At 38.7% G+C, this 23,256-nt stretch overlaps 1 protein-coding gene across 1 annotated transcript in view; it reads right to left on the bottom strand.

Annotated features, from left to right (window-relative positions):
- The window catches only part of dock1 (dedicator of cytokinesis 1), a 198,067-nt gene that overhangs the window by 12,744 nt on the left and 162,067 nt on the right, over positions 1–23,256 (bottom strand). Inside the window, exons 41-47 of the mRNA XM_016676605.1 lie at positions 19,423–19,441; positions 17,410–17,585; positions 16,733–16,814; positions 14,560–14,644; positions 13,253–13,339; positions 11,440–11,616; positions 10,076–10,159 (exon numbers count right to left, since the gene is read on the bottom strand). Of these exons, the coding sequence (XP_016532091.1) occupies positions 10,076–10,159; positions 11,440–11,616; positions 13,253–13,339; positions 14,560–14,644; positions 16,733–16,814; positions 17,410–17,585; positions 19,423–19,441 (710 nt within the window). The remainder of the gene's footprint in view (positions 1–10,075; positions 10,160–11,439; positions 11,617–13,252; positions 13,340–14,559; positions 14,645–16,732; positions 16,815–17,409; positions 17,586–19,422; positions 19,442–23,256) is intronic.

The following is a 23,256-nucleotide window of genomic DNA, read 5'->3' as shown; positions in this document are numbered from 1 at the left end:
TCATAAATGTGAGTTGGGAGGCTAATGCTACATCTTCTCTAAAATATTTTACAAATGAACATCTGAAAACTGTAGCATTTCTTTGTATTCAGGTAAAATCTACTCCGACACGCTTTGAACATCTCACAGGACTCCCTTTACGCCACCATCTTAGAATGGAAACCGTACGATTTAACTACAAACTAACCAAGACATGGCCATCCAGGTAAGCTGACATGACAGAAGAAAGCAATTTTTGACAGAAAGCCATTAGAAATTCCTTTTGGCCAACATGTACGACACTGTGTACAGGCAGACAAACACTGCACATCGCCCTGAAACTACCATCAGCATCATAATGCGAGGATGCTCCTCTCCTGCAAGGACAGTGAAGCTGGTTTTTCCCAACAAGAAAACCTGCAAAAGTTGTGAATCTGAATGTTCACCTTCCAGGAGTTCGATGACTTTAAACATTTAACCAGCCTCAAGTCTCAAAAGACATTGCTACTGTAATTACAGCGAAGAGTTTTTGTCAATATTGACTCATAAGGACTGGATATAAATGCATATATCATTTCTAGAAGTTATTTGAGAAACGAAATCTTAAACCATATATTGCTTTTCTTTGAATTTACAACTACGCACTGTTCTAAATAAGTAAAATAAATGAAAGTTTGTGACTGTGAAGTAAAAAAAACATGAAAGAGTTCAAGGGATATTAATATTTTAAAAAGACACTAGCTATTCTCATTGCCTAATCGGTGAATGTACCCCAGCTTGATATTTTTAACGAAAGGCATTGCCAAGTGAACTTCAGCAGAAGCTGTTGCCATGGCGCACAACTCCCCCCCTTCCTGCCACAGAGATCACCTCCTTACAACACGTACATAAGAAGAATCGCAAATGCAAAAGTTTAGACAGGCTACATCTACGGGCATGTACAAGATGTGATGGATGTTTGCTTCTCCGCCGCTGACGCAAACAATGACGCAGTGCAGCCTTTCAACTTCACTGCTGCCTCTCAGAATGTGGGAAGCCAGTGAGTAACGAAACCTTAGCACGGAGCGGCAGCATTGCAGGTAAAAAGGGGAGCGAAGGAGAGACTGAAACTGCTGAAAACTGGTAATTAGGAAACCCCCGGTGGCACAGTCAGTGTCAGCAAGCTTTGCTGACTGAATCTAGAGAGAGGAGTAAGCAGCATTCCTCAGCTGCTGAGCAGCATATGAGTAATTCTTTTTGCTTGGCTGGGTAAAATGAGATGTATTGTCACAAATAAAAAAAAAAAAAAGAAAGAAAAAGAACCCTCATACTTAAAATTCCTCCTACGACAAGAATCTGATTTAAACAGTCTCTAAACTTTAAATAGCTAATCACAGTCTGTAGCCGAAGAGTACATCTTGTACGCCGTCTTCTACGGGGAAGAAATTCATTCAAACTGAGAGCAAATGGAAGAAGAACTCGGTGTGTGAAACATCAGTAAAGTAGGACAGTACAGAATGAGCTCTCTGTATGTCTTAAGCTGACAATCCCTGGGGTCAGATCTTTGTTCTGAGGGGAAACTGCCCGTTCACAGCAGACGACAGAAGGAACCGGCTCCACTCTGCTGGAAAACGGCACCTTTATAGTTTTGTGACGCAACGTTTTGTAACCATCTCAAACGGAGACATTTTCAATCCAGGGTTTTGGTATATGTTAGCATTTAGCCAGATACCTTTATTTGAACTCATGGTAAAGAATCACAATCCCAAACCTTTATCAAACCAGTTTGTGATGAGGAACACAAACAGGGTTTTCAGGTAATCCTTCAAAGAAGTAAAATTGTCTGTATGTAGATTTTTAAACCAAAATCAAAAAGCGTTTAATTGCACAAGTAGGGACTTTTCTTGCTCAGTGTCACTACCAGGACTTGCATGTATTCAACAATACTGTGATGGTCTTAGCCACACAACAGAAAAATCAATCTACAGGTAAAAAGTGGTCTCGTCAGGATGACAACTCACAATTTTCTGTCATACAGACCAATTAGATTTTAAATGATTTAGTCAGATGTGAGGAAATGTAGGTATGCGACGAAAAATACGTGATACATATCATCAGGCAGTTACTCAGACATTGTTTCTTTGAAGCAGGGGTTTTGTTTTGCTATATTTTATGAATGTTCAATTTTAAAGACATTTTTATCTCTAATTCATGAAAATATCCAACTAAAATAAAAATAAAAAATCAACTGATTTGGGGGCTAGTGATCGAGAGGAAGCCATTATTCCTCACTTTCTGGCGTTTAATTACCATCCTTGCAGTCTTTGCCCATTTCCAGTCCGATTACTGTAAAAAAGGATGGATAGCTACATGAAAAACAAACATAAAGCTGATTTGCCATGTCTTAATTATACTTGTATGAGATCGTTTGTTTACAGCTTGGAACTGGAAGTAGAAAGGGCCAAAATGAGAAGAGAAGTTGGCGGCAAGTACGCTGTATTTAATGTAAACCTAAAGTTGGCAAACTGTTTATGAGGGAGACAGATTGTGGAAAAAAAGCTGAATTTATACCTAAATGCTTTTGTTCACATTGCTTCATGATTGTTATGGCGACTTGGTGACCCCGAAATGCCACTGCACTGCATTTCTGTAACAGGGAGCTTTGGAGATTTTTCTTGCTCCCTGCTCGCTCTGCGAGGGTCAAAGTCTGGTCTTTGTACGGTCCTGCGCAGAACAGAAAAGGTTCTCTGTGCCACCTCATATTTATGCACCGAGAAAACAAAAAGCCATGGGTTACTAATTAGAATTTCAGAAAAAAGGTTCACTAAAAAAACACACACACACAAAAAGACTGAAAAGCTATTTCTTATATTTTCTTCAAATACATCCTGATGAGTTTTTTTGAAGGTGTGAACCTTGTTAGAGGGGTAATCTAACACAGCGTTTTAGAAAGGGACAGTCAAACAATGGTGGTGATATTAATGTGAACATCTGGGGGCGATTTGCTTCTGGACCAGGACGACATGCTGTAGTTGATGGAACCGTGAAAAGGCCTCTCAAGCAGTAGCAGGGCGGCGATCTCCAGTAGTAGATCGTCTAATGTCTGACCTTCAGCTTCAAGTTGACTTTTGTTATGAAGTGAACTCTGATCAAAAGCACACCGTCCAGTCTGGGGTTAAATCCGATGGAGATACTGTGTCATGGTCTGGAACAGGCCGTTCACGTCGGGAAAACCTTCAAATGTTTCTGAATTCAGTTAAAGCAATAAAGAGTGGGTGAATATTTCTCAACACATGAAAAATCCTCATGTGTAAATCATCACAAATGCTTAATGGTATTTGCTGCAACCACGTAGTTAGGGTTAAGAAGCAGTTATTAGGTTTAGAGACAGTTGCTCTTCCACATAAGGTCAGATTGGTTTGCATACTTAAGGCCTTGTGCGTTTACTCAGGTTAACTTTTCATATTAAAGCTTGAAGCACGTTTTCACTGTAAAGTTGATAAATTAATACATGTATATATATATAATCAGGACTTCTTTCTTCCACCTATGCAACATGCTGCACTAATCATCTTGAGATAGGAAACATTCAGCGCAGGTATCACAGTCACTGAAAGCCAATGAGAGTAGCCGTGCTGCGCTCCACTAAACCAAAGCGAGGCGCAGGAAGATAAATGAGACAAGGCAACACACACTGCGCACAGATTTCCCCTGATATTGTGCACCTTCATCATCATCACTGCTGGGGCATTTTGAAGACAATAAAGGAGAGGAGCCTGAGACAGAAAAAGGTGAAAGAAAGGAAACTCAGGTGGAGGGGGTATATAAGTTAAGAGGTGAAAGAAAGAATGGTGAGGAGAGGCAGAAGGACGAAGTGTTGTGAGACGAAAAAGCAACGACTGGAGAAAAAAAAAACAAACAAAAAAAAAAAAAAATTGTGAGACGAAAAAGCAACGACAGGAGAAAGAAAAAAACACACAAAAAAAAAAAACAGTGAGTGAAAGCTGAGGCAAGATTCACGTCTCCCAGGATACCCACATCTTTTTATAGACCTTAAAACGATTGAGCGCGACTGAGAGGTGGCATGGCAACAGAGTTCTGCTTGGTGGTTGTACGCTGATAAACTCTGTGTACGACTCTGAGGCTCAGGGCCAAGACACACACAGGCATGTTTACTTTAATTAAACAGAAAAACTTTAAGACTCCTCCAGTCCGTATGTCAACAGTATTTGGAAAAAGGAAGCTTCCGTGACTTGCAAAGTAGTCATGGGGAAAACTTAAATTTTTTGTGTGTATTTTTTCGAAATTATTTCTATGTTCGAGTTTGTTTTCATGGGAACGAAAAACTACGGCACAATCCACATGGAGCCAAGATTAAGTGTATCCAAAGGTGTTTTGTTTAGGCTGCGCCTCTGCATGGATCCACAGTTTTGGGAAGACCAGAAACGATTGTTTTTGAAAATGCGGGACTGGAGTGACTACATTTCAAAGCACAGTTTTCATGTTTCAGTGTGTGCAGGCGAGCGGGTGTTTTTGAAACAATGACGTCGTAGCTCCATATATTCAGCCTCACCTTCACGAACACGTGTGGCAGAGAGTCACTGTACCTCGTTAAAAACAAAAACAAAACAAAAAAGACTACAGACAACTTGCTAACAAGGCCGGACAAGCTGAGGCTGCCAAATGTTTTCTGACCAGCACAAGACAGCGATGAGCTTCACAGAATGTAAAGGCTGCTGGAAAGAGTTGATCTCCAGGTTAAAACATCTTTTTAGCTACTGATTTTATTACCAGGGTTTTTTTTTTTTTAAAGCAATCAACAAAAGCTAACCTCCACTCCCCCAACCAATCACCACAACAGCTTTCATACAACAACAAAGGATATGAAGGTGATGTACATCATCTTATTTTAACAGCGTACTCGCCAAATATAAACATTTGAACTTCAAATTTATATTTTCACATCAATATAAATTAATTATTGTCATGTAATTTGGTTTATATTTTTTTCAATTCATTGTAAACCTGACAAAAGTTTGATGTATTTTCTTACTGTGGCCAGTAAAATGAAGCAAATGATCAAAGTATATTTTCTTTATAATAGTACACAGACATGCATAAATACGGTTAAAATGGGAGAACCATATATATATATATATATATATTTTAATGGGAACTTGAAAGGCTATCATTTATATTTCCTTTTATCCGTCACATAGTATAAATCATATTCCTGTGTCTGATCTTTGGTTCAAAGATTCGAATAATGAGACGGTTCAGGCTGCTCTAAACAGGTTCTATGCTCTCCTGTTGTCATCTGTTGGGGCAGCAGCAGCAGAATTAGTGACGTTAAAAAGCTCAACAACTTGAAACAGAAGGCAGGTTCTCCTCAGGGGCCTGCTCTGGAACCTCTGGACATGACTGTACAAAATAAGGAAAATGACAGAACCACTACACGAGATCCTCTCAGCCTACAACAATTGCCGTCTACAGCACATACTTAAACTTCGATATGTATTGGCGTACAAGATTTATTTTACTCGAGTCATATCTAATATGCATATGCTAATATTTTGTTTAATTTTTTAAAACAATCAACACTAATACATTTTAAACTTTTTGATTTATTCTTAAAACTAGAGTGTTTTAGAGTCAGCGTATAATTCTGCTTTCTTCAAGACTAATAAAGTGACGCCTTTAAATTGAGAGTGTGAAAGTTTTCTCCTTTTTCTTTCCTATTTTAAAATGAGATTTCTTAATCTGGCTGTTCAGGGTGGGACACTTTTGACCAAAAGTCAAGAGTCCTCATGTCATTATTACACGATTCTCAATAGGTGTGAGCAATAAAACCCTAGTCACATGCCATGAGAAGCGTTCGAGCAGACAAACCTCGAACTTAGCCAATTAACATAAACAAATTAAAGTCGGTAAAAAAAATATATATATATAGTAGGTAGACTGTGATGGCAAAAAGACAAACAAAACCTGAAACATGGAACAAAAAGTTTCTGCAAGGATTGATTCATGTCTTAATTTTCTTAGCATACTAACCAAATGGAAATATTTATCAGTTATATTTTTGTGCCAGATAAGATCCATATTATATTAGATCATCACACTGCAAATTATTCTATGTATCCAGTGCAATATTGTGCAAAACTGCTTAAATGCTGTTCTAGATTTAATGATGTGCCTTAGAAGACTAAACTGAATGAACAGCCACATATCACTCTGTATTCAGTAAAAAATGAGTGAAATTATGGAATCCCTCTCTTCCTTTGCATAATTACCTACAACAGAGCGTTCACACTGTAGACAGGATCTTGTGCTACTTATTTTTCTTACTTATAGATTGCCTGTTCCAGATTTATACAGAACATTTTTAAACCAAACACATGAATGACAATGTGAGCACATTACCTTCCCCCCCAAAAAAAAAGGTTAAATAGCATGTTATGCGCCAAACATTAATAAGATTGCAGCTGTTGATTGGATTTATGTTTGTAGATTTGATGCATAGTAAATAAATAATGCTTCAGTAGTTTGAAAACTGTCTGCGGAACCTCCAGTGGAGCGAGAGCAACCAGGAGCTTGAACTAAATGGTAGAGGTTGGCGTTAAGGTGTTGGACACAAAACCTTAGGCAAAGAATACACTGATGGATATGTAAATGCGGAGATAAAAGTAAGTCGGAAAGCTACATCTGCAGAGCCTCTGAACAAGGAGAGTATATCTAGAAATTAGCATAAAGGGTTTCTTTAAACGTGGCATAATATAACTGGTTGTTGTGACAGTTTACCGAAAAAGACAACTAAGCTGTAGCAGGAAAAATGTAAATAAGTTCTGAAGAATATTCACAACTACTTATAGCTGTTGGTTGTGTGTCTCTACACACAAGGGACATATATTTCTCAAAATGCTTTCAGGGGGTTTGAGGATACAAAAAAATAAAAAATAAAATAAAATAAACCACTGATCAGTTCATGAAGAACAACATACCAACATTAGCAGCTGACAAGTAAGACGGGAATGTCACTGCTGTTTAATATCAGTCTGTGCCAAACTGATTCCCGTCACTCCGTCCCCGTTTGCCTCACCACACAGCCTTCTGATCAACAGCCTGGTGAGCTGAGACGCTGCTGCTCGCTTAGAGCTGGGCTGAGATGACATATTAAGACCTTTCATGACGGCCAAAAGGTCCACGCAGCTACTGGTGAGTCAGGCAGACTAATAAGCACCCGGGCTAGCTTTTATGAGATGAAGGCACCAAAAGCTGGAGTAAAAGTCCCTGTCAAAAGAAAGCGTTCTGGGGGAAAAAAAACAAAAAAACAACTGTTACAGTTCAGAAAGGGACCCGCTTTTGTGTTTGTGAATAGGCAGCTGATGCTTGGATGTTAGTTATGTGTATAATTTGCTGCTTACTTTCATTACTGTGCATGACAAACATTTCATTTAAAAGTTGTTAGCTTTAGCCAGTCATTTTGACATCCACTCTTTATGAACGCCAGCAAAACACCCAGTGTCTTTTCACAGCTTTCCCCAGAAACTTAATTCGCCGGTTTCTAAACCCTCATTTCTTCTCTAATTACTAGATGAGCACAAAGCCAATGTCACACGGATGCTTCTCTCCGAGTTCACTTCCTCCTTTCGAGTGTGTCTGTCTTCATTTAGAGAATTTCAAAAAAGACAAGACAAACAAGGGTGCTGGTCAAGAAAACAGGACAGCTCATACTGTTTAACGGGGTTCCAAGACATTTTTCCTGTTAAAAAAAACACATAACGGCTTTTCGGACACAGCTTTAGTATTATTTTATCAAGCAAAAATCGTCAAAACCGCCTTGCTGCTAGGCAACAGTGTTACCTGCTGTACCATTGTGCAGCCCCAACTATGGATGGATAATAAATCTTTTCTAACTCAAAAAAGACAGCCAGAACTTTGCTCATGTATTTCAGAGCCGTATGCTGTATTTCACTGATACATCAAAGACAGCGAGAAGAGAAAGATGCTAAAATGAAAAACGATTTCTAGTACCAGGTCTTCACCTGATTTAAGGCTAAAAAATATATATATAGTACCTGATGAAGACTTTGAAGTTTTGACATCTGAGCCGAGTACAGGAAACAAATTCAAACAAAGTTATTCAAAACAAAGTAAGCATGCCTTTGCTTCAAAATCTAAAAAAATAAAAACCTCTGGAATGGTAAAATCTATTTCCAGACTGAAATCCACACATTTAACGAACTTTGATGTTTATAATAAAATAGAGACTTTTGCAATTTCTAGGTCATCCAAAGCTACTTTGTAAACTTCAACTAGTTTGGGGATTTCCTCTATTTTCCCCAAGTTTAAGTAAAAATGGAAATAGCTGCATAAAGTAAATTAAAAAAAAAATTCAAAAGGACATGGAGCTTCAAAGACATCAGTGCAGAAAAAGTGAAGCAGACATGGGTATTTCTGTATGAATCATATTTTCCTGTGAAGAAAAAAAGGGTTCACCACCACAAAATAGCACATCTTCTCAAGAGTTTCATTCCTACCAGAGATGTGGAGCCTAAAGCTGACCTATTTTCCAGGAACTAAGACAAGAACAGCGATTGAAAATATAATTATTCCCCCCCTGCAGCCAACAATAGGAAGCGACAGACATACCTCTTGTATATGTGCTTAATTCCTGGGTGAACCATAAACCAGGAAACTATGATTTCTTGAATATTAAAGTGACCCACAGTTTAGAGCTATACAGCAAAGCAAGAGCAATAAAAGATGCAAAACAAAGCTTGCAGGGCAGCATTTTCAAATCCCAAGTTGTTGCAGATAAACAGACAACCAAGAGTGTATGAAACTACGATTTGGCACAGACAAGCTGCCGAGTTTGTTTCAAAGTGTGTTTTCTTAAGAAGCTCAGTTTTAGTCACGAGTGTACATAAACTCACAGTAGACGCTGATGTCATGAGTTTGAGATTTTTAGCTGTTTATTAAACAATGTATTGATTATACTCCCAACATGTTACATTATTTAAAAAAAACCTGAATGCTCAAATCCAAATAAACACCACCACTGATGTCCCTTAGCAAGTTTCAGAAAATGCACACTTTTTTATATATATCCGAGTCATTCCAGAGATTTGAGAAAGCTTGATCAAGAAAGAAGTGCACGTGATCAACCACATGCTCATCCAGAACTGCAGTAACAACTGGTAACACAATTAATTATTAATTTGCAATTAATTGGTGAAGTTGAATGGTGTACAATCATTCAGTTCTGGTAAAAAATAGAGTTGAAATAAGGCACTTAGAGCCCCCCCAAAAAAATAAAAAATAAAAAAAGCAATTCATGCCCATATGTAAACTTCTGAGTGGAGGTTTATAGCCAGGAAATGAATCGGTGAGACCTTTCAGACATTTCAGCCGCCTCCAAACATCCCCTGAAAGTTTGCCTCATCACATTTCTTTGCCATTATCTTATATAAAGTGGTTAACACAATTTATCTTTCTCATTTCAGCCACAGCCATCAGACATTCCAAACAAAGCACTTACCAGTTTTTTGGAAATTAAATTTTCACTTGTGAGCTTCTAATTTGCCTCCATTTGTAATAAAAGCACTTCAGCGAGGTTTTTTTTTTTTTTTTTAAATAAAAGCATTTATGCTTCCCAATAATAGCAGAGGGTTTTTTCACACAGGAAAACACACAATGTGATACATGCAAAGGCTTTGGCTGTTCAACCAAGGCCGCTCAGTCTCTGAAGCGATATTCATAAAAATAAAACAGAGATCTTCTATAGACGTTTGAGCTCCTGGGAGACAATGTAGATATTTCTTAACCAGATTAGTGTAAATTACGGCTTAATTATTCTAAAAAAAAGCCAAGGGGCCTTGGACGTGCATCATCATGCCTCTCCTGCTCCTCACCTACGTTTTGCAGCCTGTAGGCCAGGTCGTCCTCTGCTCAGTACAGGTGACACCGTAACACAGAATGCATCATCTTTTCAAAGTAAACAACTTGTGACAAGGCAATCACGGCTGTTTGTCTTGAACTACGACATCCAAGAGGAAACACCGAAGCAAACAAAAGGAAAGAAAACAACAGAGAGCGCCTCTGACAGCTTCAGTCTCACCTGCCAGGCTATGAGGTCTTTCAGTTTTTCTATCTTCTCGTGGTCCTCTGGGTGCTCCTGCATGTACTTGTCGTTAAAGAAGGCCTGAGAAAGGGGGAAGAGAGACTCTGTTAAGAAGGTAAGGAAAGGTTCAGAGGGAGGCTGAGATGTCCGAAAGTTTATGAGGTACATAGAAACGGAGGGGAATAAAAGTCTGACTAGGCAAGGCAAGCACTGCTAAAATAAAATTAAAGTAAATTTAATCTAGATTTCAGTCTGTTCTCCACCACCTGCAATACTTCACGGAAATAAAAGAGTGACCAGAGGGCAAGGGATTCCCATCGCTCCGCTTTAGACTCAAACAATGACTTTCATGAGACCAGTATAAATCTATCACAGGTAAGGATGAGCACTGGGGAACAAATGTGTTATCTGTAAGTTTTTCTATCAAAAGTAACTCAAAAAGAATGACTGTTTGCCACACAGGTCACTGGGTGGACTCCATAGGAAATGAGATTTTGAAAAAAACCCCCAAAAAGTTGAGTTATTTCAAGGAAAGTAACAATCTTCAAAGATAGTAATTGTAGGAGAATAACAACAATGAGGATTTTCACAAGAGCTATAAAAGGAGAAAACTGATGAGAACAAGAAATATTTAAACATGTGTAAGGTGTTTTTTCCCCCCCCACCAAACTGGCTCCAGTGCCTAACCAGAACTAGTACTTACTTCGTACCAATTTGTTGCTGAATCTGAGGCAAACAGAACTGCTTTCATAAGCGCTTAAGGAGGCATTAACGTTAAATCCCAACACAGTCCAGCGGCTTAAACAACAAAGATCCAACTACCCAAATTGTTCTGTAAACTTTTAAGAAAAAACACGGAATGTTAATCTTTTTCTTGTGGTTTAAAGTTTTCCACGGTCCAAAATGAAGTTTCTAAATGCTTTGGAAGATAATTTATGAGAGATACTAGCTGCTTGCCTCTAGCTCCCTCTAATGTTCGATGTGCCCTGATCTTTGTAAATGCCCCAGAAATTCAAATCCTAAAGAAATATACAAAGTTTTACTCTGAAAGATCCCTCCAAAATGAGGATTCACATGACAATACTACAAATGCTGTACTGACTCAAAACCACTAAATTTTTGCAAAATTACTTTAATTGAAAAAATATTCTCTTGATATTCTTAGCTTGTTTTTTTTATTATGCTTTTTTTTGCAAGGTTCTTCTTGAAAAGAGATTGTATATCTCAAAGTATTTACCTTATTAACAAATGGTTATTATTCAAATAATAATCCAATAATCCAAGACACAAAGAATAAGGAAAAAAATTATGTCTGCAGATGACAATAAAATAAGGGAACAGAAAATAACAATGTTAGCCACCTTCTCATAGTTAGCAAAACCTCCCATGACAGCAGGGTCCACAATCCCATTCAACAACATGGAGAGAGGGTTGATGGGAAGATTGGGATCACTGAGGTGCCTCTGCACCATGCTGCTGATCTTCTCATTGGCCAGCTGCATCGTTTCCAAGGCGTTCTCCAGAGGGCTGATCTCTTCCTGTGCAGCAGAGCACGTAAACAGGGACATCCGGAATGATAAGCACATATTTATCCGTTTACTGTTACTCTGTGTTGAGAAAATGTGACGGGTATCAGCATAAATCAACTTATTCATTCAGAATACAGAAACAAATTCAGTTTTTTTTTTTTTTGCACTCAAACTATTTCATAAATCTTGCTAGTGCTAAACAAATAATTGAGCTAAAGTGGTTGCAAAATCAAAGAACAACAATATTTAGAAGAGCTGCTATAAATCCATCACAGTGTGAAAGCAAAATTCCAGCTAAAATATATGTTGCGCCATGTACGATCAATCCCAGTAAAATAAAAATAAATAAACACCTCCCTCTAAGTAAGGGTTTAGAGGACAGATGAGGGGCTTGTTGAACAAATGTCAGATTTAGACCCCAGCCAAGGCAAGCAAAGACAAATCTCCAGTCTGCGCTGTTATGTTTCAGGTCGCCATGATAAAAAAGAAGTGTCAGATGGAGGGATTAGGCCTGGTGAATCTCAGCCTCGTCATTAAGCTTTAAATAGAAGAGTCTGACCTTGGGGACCCGGCCTTTCCCCGGCTCATATGGGGGGCAAGCTGCTACTTACAGCGAGTTTCAGGCCAGCCTGGAGGAGGGGATGTCTGCTCTGACTCACTCTGACGACGGATGAAGAGTGACACCTCAACACGCGGTTCCTACAAGTTTCTCATTTGTGGAGACAAGGCTCGAATTTCTAGACGGATTTAGCTGCGGTCAGTTTTTCAATACAAGAACCACCGGATCAAAGCTGTCAGGTCTAAACAAACGCTGGAAAAAAAATCAGAGAATGAATCTCCAGCTGAAATAAACTGCTTTGTTTGGACACAAGTAATTAAACGAAGCTCATCCAACTTACTTTAGCTAGATTTGTTTAGCTTTATAATTGAATACATTTAAGAAAATAACTGTGTTGACAAAATAACGCAATATAAATAAAGTAGAGGTGAAAAGAGACCTACTTATACTGAGTGTGTCTGTTTCTATGGCAAAGGGTAATTGATAGCAGAATACTTCCGCCAGGCTAATCAAACTAAGCAGTGGCTTTGCATTGGGACAAAGTAAGGAGATTTAAAAAAATAAATAAATAAAAGAGATACAGTGGGTGTCTTTGCTCCAAGTGACACAGCGACTTCCTCTCCAAATTATGTTGATGAACTAATTTCTCCACTCTCCACACAACAGCTCAGCCCCAAAATCTGGGACACGCAAGCAGCATTTCAAATTATCGAAAGCGAGCGAAATGGGCTAAATTGCAAAGCGTCTCTAGGTGGTTCAGCCGCGGATTCCAGCCTGACCTTATTACCAAAGGATTTCCAACACAGCAATCCAGGTAATTCTACAGAAAATCAACAGTGACGGAAGGTCTGAACAGTCCTGCAGCAGTATTTGTGCTGCCTGGCTGTTTTCGGTGGAAACGGGAGGGCTTGGCAAATCGATGTGCGTAAAGAGAAAGCATGCCTTGTTGTAAAGTTCGAAGAGTGGCGTGCCGGTGTCCAGGCGCTTGTCCATACCGCTTATGCAGATTAATCACATCAGTTGCCTTCAAGTGGACCCATATCTGATTAGGAGGCCCGCTCGACACGAAGGCTCCTTCATACTTACCGTGGAGACCGATTTGACTTCAAACCAGCGCAGGATGCCGGGAAGCTTGTATGCGGTCGTGTACGTGGTCCTCTCAAGCCACATGTTCTGTTGAAAACACAATGACAGAAGTCATTTCAGATGAAAGTGAACTTGGCACTGTTTTTGCATCAAAATATCTGTCTCCATAATATTTGAAGCAGGAAAAACGTGCAACGTTTATAAAAGATTGCACTTATTTAGGACGGAAGATCCATTGCAAAAACTTAGATCAAGGCTTAAGTTGTGTCAAGCAGTAGGTACGGAGTTACACAAAACCTGCTGAAATTCCCTCCCAGTAAGATTTGAAGATATATTTTATCGCTTTAGGTGGATCCTGATCTTATGAGGATTACCTACAAAATAAAACGCATAAAACCAAAAGCGATTCCGATGGATTCACTTAGAAGAAGGTGCCACTAACTGTGACACCACGAATTTCTATTATTGTGAAATAATGTAGACTATAGAATAATCATTTTTATTATTTTTAATTTCAACTAAAAACATTTGCTCAAATTGAACTGGTTTTACAAGTTTCTCAGCATCACATTATCCTAATGTAATAAAAGTCAGTAAAGGTGGAGGGATCTCTGTGCCCGCGTCGAAAGTTGTTCTGTAAACCTGTTTACGATGTAACTACTTACTGAAGTTGTTCGGCAGTAAAGTTTCAACTGCTTGCATCATCATTCTGTAGTTGATTTTAATACTGTGATTCCATTTTATAAGTACAATACATGCTCAGCAGGATACAAATCTAATTCGGAAGGTTTTCCAAATGTGCATCATGCAGGTGTGTCTTGATTCACGTAAGTGTAACAATTGGAAAGAAAAAGAAAAATAAACCCGCTGAAGACTGTAAATTGCTGTTTTTCAGCTTGACTAGCCCTGACATGTAATAAGCTGGTTGAAAAGTCAAATGTTCAATTTCTGTCTTTCCAAAACACAAAGGATTTGGAAATGGCTCTCAGGCTTGTGGAAATCTCAGATTTCAGGTAATAATAGCAATTAAAACTGTTTTAATTACCAATTTAAGACGCTGAAAGCTATAATTACTTTAGAGCATATACAAAATGGTGACAGCTCTCGATGTGATGGCCAGATATGAAAATGCTCTTGGAGAGAAATTGGCAATCAGCAATCAAATTCTGACTGCTTACGCTTCAATCACAACAACCATCCAAATACTAAAACCTTCAAGGTGGTTTCGCTATGCCTGGCAACAATCTTATTTTGTCAAACAACAAACAGAGCAAATGCAGGTTGAATAAAGAAATGCTAAAAAGTACCGCAAATTCATTGTCGGGGTCCTTTTCTCCCTTCCTCACCGGCCTGGAATACTGGAATTTATGGACTTCATTTACTGTGTAGAAGCTGGAGAGAGAGAGAGAGAGAGAAAATCTGAGCCTCAGTAAATTAAAACTGTTACTGGCAATCTATAGCTTGATTGGTACAGGTTGATTGCTTTGCTTCAGGTCAAACACAGTACAAACCCGCTCTAGGCCAGGCCTGCCAGACGCTACGGCATTAGCAAGCTTGATTTACCTCCATCAGAAGGGGCTCGCCTTACCAACATAGGACATAAATGCCTCGCAAACATCACTGGGAGGCTATAAAGGTAGCTCAACTTGTCAGAAATGCAGATAAGCTGCAGCCCATGCAACAGAGGCTTGCGACAAGCAGGGATGAACTTTGCCTGATCAGGTTAATAGACTTTTCAGTCTGGGAAAGAAAAAAAGAAAGAAAAAAACGGGGTTCCACAGCAGAGGTTGGAAAAGCTGACTGGATCTTCCTCCCTTGTGGAAATGAACACAGAAGTTGCATTTCATATCCGTAAACAGGTAGATCTGAATAAATTTGAGTATTATTTAAAGGTAAGGTAAGTCAGCCAATCAAAAAATAAATGAATAAATAAAGTACGTATAATGCATAAATTTATGTAATTTATATACCTCAATTTCTTTTTTCTGTTAATTCAAATAATGTGGATGGAAAATTTAAGCCCACATTTATTTATTTTTTGCAGAGGGCTTACTGTAAAGATATGAATAGTAAGTTGAGTGGAAGAAAAAAGTACAGTATTAAAAATAGGTATACAGGTACTTTTAGGGCTTCCTTCCGGTCACCTCCCCGACGCAACACATATTTGCAATAATATCATGTCATATCAATCTGCAGGAGTTTCATTCTTTTGATTTAATGAATAAAATAATTTTTAAACGATACTATACTTTATTGAGATTTACCTGTAAATACACCACAGGTTGGTTATAACAAAAACAGGTAGATTTCCTGACACTATAAAGCCATTTTAAGCAAAGCAAGAAGGACGTACCATAGAAAATTTATAAAAACGTCTTTTAACACAGTTAATTCTTATAAAGGGCACCCATTTAAACCCCAACGTTCACGGATTAGACAAGAAACGGCAGCATTAACAAAAATGGCTTCTGATCTAATAAAACAGATTAATGTTGCAGATTTAAATCAGTTTGTGACCCAAATTACGACATTTACAGGTCATTAGCTGGCAGACCGGCTAAAGATGATGGAGTGGCTTGGTCCGGCACGGCAAGGTCAAAAGCGGGCTGCGCTCTGCCTGTGGCTTTGACCCTTCAGCTCAAATGGCTCGGTCTCATTGCTATGCACCGCTGATCTCTTTGCCGAACGAGAGAATAAATGAGAGAAAACAGAGAGAAGGGACAGAGAGGCAAGTGGTAGAAGAACAGGGAGAGCCAGAGACGTAGAGGCCAAATTGGCGTCAAAAAAGCGAACGGGCAGCCGGCGTGGAACATTTCTCTGTCTGTGTCTAAACACGACTGTCTAATCTGGGCCATTAACAGAGTCACATGTTCCAATCAGACAGAGTGAGCAAACAAGCCAACTGGCTGCTGAAAGCCCACTGCTGCAGGGCGATGATAAGATCAGTGCCCAGGTAAATTTGCCTAAAGGTTTTTCCAAGTAAACGCCTTCTTTTAATCATGTCCACTGAAGCATTGGGTGGGATATCAAAGCGAATTTGCACAGCTGAGCACAGCAGCGCCCGGCTGGCACACGGACGAGGGGGGAGCGCGTACGGCGGGCGGGGGGGCTGTTTGCTGTGGCCCCGGTGCTTGACACAATGCTATTAACGATGGCAGAGAAACAATGTTGTACTTGGCACAGTGACTAATGGCAGATGGCTGGTGAAAGTTAATAGCCTCTAGAACAACAAGAAGGTCAACCAGCGTTTGTTCAACACAGACCCACATTTAAATCAAGATTTAATCACCTTCATACCGGCGCTTCTGTGCGCACGGCACAAAGCAAACCCAATCCACCGCTAGCATGTCATCACAGGCTCTATGAACTGTCGGAGCGGCTGGGGAAAGCAAATTGGGCGACGGCGGACTGAAGAAAACGATGTGTGACTTTGGCTTACACGCTCCGTTACTGTGAAGAAGTTTGCAGTGCCCAGCTTACCTGACAATTTGTTCCGACACAGGCTTGTTTTGAAACTTGGCCGGAAGGTTGAGAATGGGCTTCACTTTGAAACACTGAATGTCTGAGCAGAAAAAATACATCAAGGAAACCAGTAACAATGCTTAACTAGTATTGCTTCATTATGACCAAGTTCTTTACTTTTCCAGACCCAGGTTTCCTGTGTTATTCACATGTGGTTGGATGGAGTCAAGAAGTGCCGAGTAGGCAGAAAAGGGCCAGCAGACAGAGGCAGAAAGTCAACTAAGAAAAATCCGTATTTTCTACAGTCTACTTTCGTTTTTCAGAAATAGAAAAACATTCTTGTGTACTCTGCAAACATGTTTCTTTAGTGCATATAAAGGATCAAATATTTAGAAGTAAAATTATGTTTAGATTTCTTGCCCCTTATCTTTTTTTTTTCCCATGTATGCACAAACATAAATATTATTCTGTTTCACCTTATTAACTAAAACCTCCTGTCTTATGTGGTCCAAAAGGGTCAGGTTTATTTCTTCATCATCCAAGCTTTAGATTTATCAGGTTTTACTGTATAGCTTTTATTTTAACTGAATAAACTAAGGCAGAGTGAAGGTCCAAGCATAGTTTCCATTTGTAAGAACTATTCTGCTGCCCTGTCTGTAATTCAGTAAGACTTTGGGACATCATGCTGAGGATACATTGTCCAAAGGAGTTTTTTGTGTCCTCGCTGGGCGGCGTGGTGGTCTTCATCTTCTCTGCATTGGGAAACTGTGTGAGCAGCCGTGCTTCAAAATCCTCCCTGCGCTCGTACTCCTTCCCACGGTACATGAACATTTTGTTCTGAAGAAAAAGGAGGAAACCAGTGAGACCTTGACTGTCCATAAGAAAACAGGCTGATTTGCACACGTGTGCACACAATACCCACTTTATGAATATAAACTAGGAAAAATGACAGGGCAGGGACAGCAAAGAGAATTTACAAGATCTGGTGGTTAAAAATTCATCTGAGGATAAAAGTCAAAACAGAAATTCAAATAACATCACCACTTCCCATGGTTCTGCAAGTGATCTTGGTCTCTTACCATAGCAAAGTTAAATGCATCAATACGAACTCTACATTAGACACACATAAAATGAGATATGTCTGTTCGAATTCAAATTTTACTCAAACAAAAGGCAGCCAAAGAAGCTGCCTTAAAAATAATCTAGTGCTTCTAACACTGTCAGGAAATCAGTGCCTATAAAAAACATTCACCCCCTTGGATGTTTTACCCTTTCTACTGCTTTAAACATGAAACATCATTAAAAAAGTGGAGACGTGCCTTTTGGCAAACTCTAGTCAAACTTAAATATAAGTTTTCTTCAACAGTGAGGAAAACTCTCATTGCCACTCTTGCCAAATGCTTTGATTGGTGAAGAGCCTGAGCAACAGATGATGAGTCCCTCCCTCAGCTGCTGAAGCCCGTAACTCCTTCAGCATAGTCATGGTAACCTGATGTCCTCTCTCACTAGTCTCCTTTTTGCGTTGTCATTCAGTTTTAAAGGACAACCTGGTCTAGACAGATTTAAATATGGGCCATAGTGCTTCCATTTCTTCATGAAGGATTTAACTGATGTTCTGGGGATGTTCAGGGCCTTAGAGATTTTTTTTTTGTATCCATCCCCTGACTTATCCTTTTCAACAACATATTCTCTTATTTGTAGTGTTTAGGGTTTTTTTAATGCTGTAAAACACTTGAGGCAAACTCACTGCACTCAGTGGATCTCCATTAATTAAAAATAATAACAATAACAATAACTAAAAATAATAAAATAATACAAATAATAATTATTAAAACATATATAAGTGTTTTTATATAGTTTTTTTATTTATTTTGGAAACTATGTTTGGCAAAAACATTTTTGTTGACCATGATTTATTTGTAAAAGCAATAAAAAGGGTAAAACATGCAAGACGGCAAACACTTATGAAGGTACTGTATCAGGATGGCTGTCTAAAGGCCTTCATCTCCATTCGCTTGAAAAGAAAAACAGTGCATCTGTTTGAAACAAAATAACATAATTTACTTCATCTATTAGTTTCATACATACATTAAGCTGTACAATATAAAGACAGCTTGTACGTCTGCAGCTGGCTACACAAAACACCATATGTTTTCCTGTGAAAGGTGACATTTAATTGTTCTTTTCCTCATTAGCTGAGGGATGTCACAGTATCTGATCAAATCTAATTGAATACATTATTTCATAAGAAAATTGTTTGATGTTGCACAGTTAAAATGCTGTGAAGAAGTATTCCCATCCCTTTATCTGATTAATCTTGCATATCTCAATGTGTTTAGTTGTGAAATGTTATGAAATGCTGCAATTCAGGGTTTTAAAATTTGCACAGATAAAATCTGAAAGCATACATGTGTGTTCTGTATTCCACAATAGAGCAGAAGAACTACCCTAAACATTTAGACAGAAGTACAAAAAAAAAATGGTTTAGGTCAGTGATTATCAATGTACCAGGGTGAAGAGTCAAAGTCCACATCTAAATCAAAGAAAAACAGTTGACGGAAGTTGGTAGATGAAATAAATCTTAAAGAGTGTTATTTCAGAGTAGATCATTCCAGATCAGAACTTGCCAGTTTATCGATTTATATTTGGGAGTAGAAATGGCCAACTGTGGTCCAAATTTCTTTAAAGAAAGTGTCAAAGGAATTTACTATCCAACAGAGAACTGATTATTTTGTTGAGTGTTTGTGCCACCCTTTGATGGAATGGCTCCCTGGGTGGTGAGCCATGTCACCTTATAAAAAAAAGATCACTGCCCATGTTTATTTTTTTGGTTAAGATTTACAAGTCAACACTTGAAAGACCTGTTTTGTTATTAATACATTCCTTTAAAGTCAAAGGTTTCCCCAAATTCTGATTGAAATTTAATCAGGGTTTTGAGTAAATGAGCTGAAGGATTGCACTTTGGGTATGACAAATGTAATATTTGCTTCCATCCATGTTAGCTTATTACTGCACGCAAGTGCACACAAAGAGAGCTTCGCTCCTATGTTTAGCACACATCTCAATTCCCCGATTAATTAGATGTATTGTAGGCGTGATATTTGCTCGGGGCCATTTACAAAATGTGCTGTGATTGACAAATTGACAGAAGAGGATTGGGTTCAACAGTCATCCTTCCCATCAGCCGAGCAAAACTCTGCTGTAGTTTGTTCACCAAGTCATCTGAATCTTTAACACCCAAACACTGAACTTGTGTAGAAAACAATCTTAACAATTTCTCTTAAAGACTCATGATTTTGGTGTCATCCTTTTAACAAGCACTGGGTATTTTTGAAAATGCAAATAATAAATGCTAAAATTGCCCTTTCTTTCTCAGTCAGTTGGTTAAAAGAAAATTTGAAACCCGCAAATGACAAAGATCAAGATCTGTGAGGCCCTGAGATCAGAGCTTTTCGGACAATCAATACAGAACAATTTGTTGTTATATACACATAAACTAGAGGAACATGGATACTTTGATCTATTTTACATTTTTAACTTACTCAGACTGATGAACAGGCTCTCTATTCAGTCTGATTGAGATTGAGCAATCAGTAAATTTTTAAACATTGTTTTGAATGTGGACACAGTTTTAATGCCCGTATTCGCTCATCTTGCAGACTCAAATAGAAATCTTATTTTCCTTATTTGTGGGTTACTGTGGTTCAGTGGCGAGCCGCTTCTCAATAAAAGAACAAGCAGAAAACAAACTGACCTTTTTAATATCTTGATGTGCCCTGGGCAAGGCACTTAATCCAAAGGTGCCAACTGATCTGTGTATTATGTATGAGGATGTGTGATTTGGTGAATGTGGCCAGGGAGTGAAGTGGACAGTAGGATGGAGAAAGGGCTTCATAGCTACATGCAGCTTAGGTTGATCAATAGACCAATTTTGTTGTACTAGTGCACATTACATGTTGGCACAATGAGAATAAAGATTTATATTCTACTTATGGATAAATGACCAGTGAGATGGATAAATGGTTCTTTTAAAGAACACATAGTTCACTTGAAATGCAGAAATACTGGTTTTGGTGCTTTAACTTAACCTGGTTAGAGGAACTGTACAGCATGTTACAGAGTCAACCGACTCCTCACAAGGATACCAGAAGAAGCATGCACCGAAGCATGCAAATTGTTAGGTCTAAAACAGTTCGTCATTAATAAATACCCCAGTGTCTTGCTAAATAACATGTGATAGATCATAAGAAGCTAAATTACGCACTCTTGCGTGAAATCAATTTTGTAGGGAGGCTTGGAAACAAAATATCTTTAAAAGAAAATTGACTCTTTTTTTCCCCCCAAAAAGCTGATTTTTTTTCCCCCAGGGTCACAATGATGCTACAAGACAAAATGAAACACAGAGAGGGAAAGGAGAAAGCCTCAAAACTGTAATTACTGTAATTACTGTAATTACCAAATCTCAACTGAATACTTCTTTGTGTGCTTTCAAGAAAGTCTCTTTGGATCATTTTTAAAAGGCTGCACAAAAAAGATGCAACATTTATATAGCTGCTTATCAACAGCAATGCAAGATAGACGTAAAAACAGTGTAACATCTGATAGGATAAGTACGCATGCCCAACACTGTGAATCATGTAATCCCTTTGAGCTTTTTACATTTTACCATAATTAAAGCAGAAACACAGATGTATTCTAAATGCACATAGTAACTGTGGTGGGAACATTTTCTTTTTCATGGTTTTCTTTTATAAAAAAAAAAAAGATTTGAAGAATTTATTTACATTGGTTTTCAGACAATTTTAACTGAAGGCCCCTAAGTGAAATCCACCGCAACCAACTCCATTCAGAAGTGAGCTAATTAGCAATCAGAGTTCACCTGCATATGCTTGGATATCAGTAAATCACATCCATCCACTAAAAATGGACATGGAACGACGCTCCCACATGTTCATGTTTAAACAAGAAAGCAAATGCAGCCACAGCTGAATGATTTAAATCAACGCATTTCAAGTTTTGGAATAACCCAATCAAAATCCAGACTAAAATCCAACTGAGAATCTGAAGCAAGACTTGAAAACCGATCTTTACAGAGGCTCTCAATTCAGTCCGATTGAGATTAAGCAATTCTGTAAAGAGGGTAAAAATTTCAGTCTCCAGAAGCACAGAGCGATACAAAACATAACCCCAAAAGTGTTCAGTTTTAGTGAAAAGTGTATTTTTTTTATAATGTATGACTAATTATGTAAGGCACAGAAAAACATGTTTTGTCCTGTAATGCCCAGGAAATAGCAAAAATAGATAAGCCAACGAAGAGTTCACACATGCTCCCGCTGGGAAAGCAAGTCTGGTATTCATGTTGCCCTTGTTATTTGGGTAAGGTCAGTCCAATACGAAAAGAATAAAGAAGTCTCGTCCAACCCAAAAGGCTGTTTAAAGAGCCAGTTAGATTAGGCCAACACGGCTTGCCCCGTCTGTAATGGAGTTTGCGCCCCGGCAGATAAAAAGGGTTAGGAGGTCCACCTGGTGATCGGCAGCAAAGCAAAAGTCCCAGCTCACAGGTCTGTTGTTCATAATGGAATGAAAAGGGCATGATCGGGATCATCACTCTGAGAGCCATTTAGTGTGCTGCTTGAGTGATAAGCGACTGAAATCCTTCTAAACAAGAAAACAGCACCTTGGGTGACGTGCCAAATGACAGGCTAAAAAAAAACAAAACAAAAAACAAAAACCACAAGAGCTCTTCCAAGAATACATTAAAGGCAAACAAATCTGCCTTTGTCAGCACTGCAGCTGCTTCTCCCTCTGACAAACAAAAAGCTCTGGCTTAAGATTAAACCCTCTCTCACACAGCGATGCACAAACAAATAAAAAAAGATGCAATTAATTTTATTTTAAACAAAGAGCTTTGGGGAATCAGGAATACATCTTTCATTAAATGGTAATGAGGTCTGACATGCACACGGCGGCTCCACAGATGATGAATATCAAACGGCTACTTAATTTGTGAGAAGCTGTGATCTGATTGGCCCGTGTCCAGTCAGGATATTTAGCACTGAAAAACATCAGCTCAGGTTAAGAGGCCACCTATCTTGTGTGAATGAATGAAGGAGGTGGGATCTATTGCCTTGACCAACACTTCAATATTCATAATCGGTCACGTTTTAGGAAGCTGGCACAGCTCTCTGCTTGGTGCCAGCATTTTTAAGACCATCTGCTGCTCAGATTGCATCCAGACATTTGGATGTTTTAACGGTAGATGCTATTTTCATTGTGGCCCATTTTTAGTGTGTACCTTCTTTTAATGCCTTTGTCCAAAGACAAAAAAAGGGATTTAATTCTCCCTCCACGTCACCTCAAAATCACGGTAATGAAATTTTAACTCAGAATTTGGTTGGACTTGGCAAAGGATTTGAAGATATGCCTTAAAATATTTGGGCATGCCAACTAAAAGTAAAGCACTAAACATGAACATTTGTTCGGCACTATACCCAGCACCGTATTTAGCGAAAGCCACTGTTGACAACTCCTCAGCAAGGAGG

This window comes from Poecilia formosa, unplaced genomic scaffold (assembly GCF_000485575.1).
Source record: "Poecilia formosa unplaced genomic scaffold, Poecilia_formosa-5.1.2 Scaffold136, whole genome shotgun sequence".
In the NCBI taxonomy this organism is placed as follows: Eukaryota; Metazoa; Chordata; class Actinopteri; order Cyprinodontiformes; family Poeciliidae; genus Poecilia; species Poecilia formosa.
This window is presented reverse-complemented; position numbering and strand designations above follow the sequence as displayed.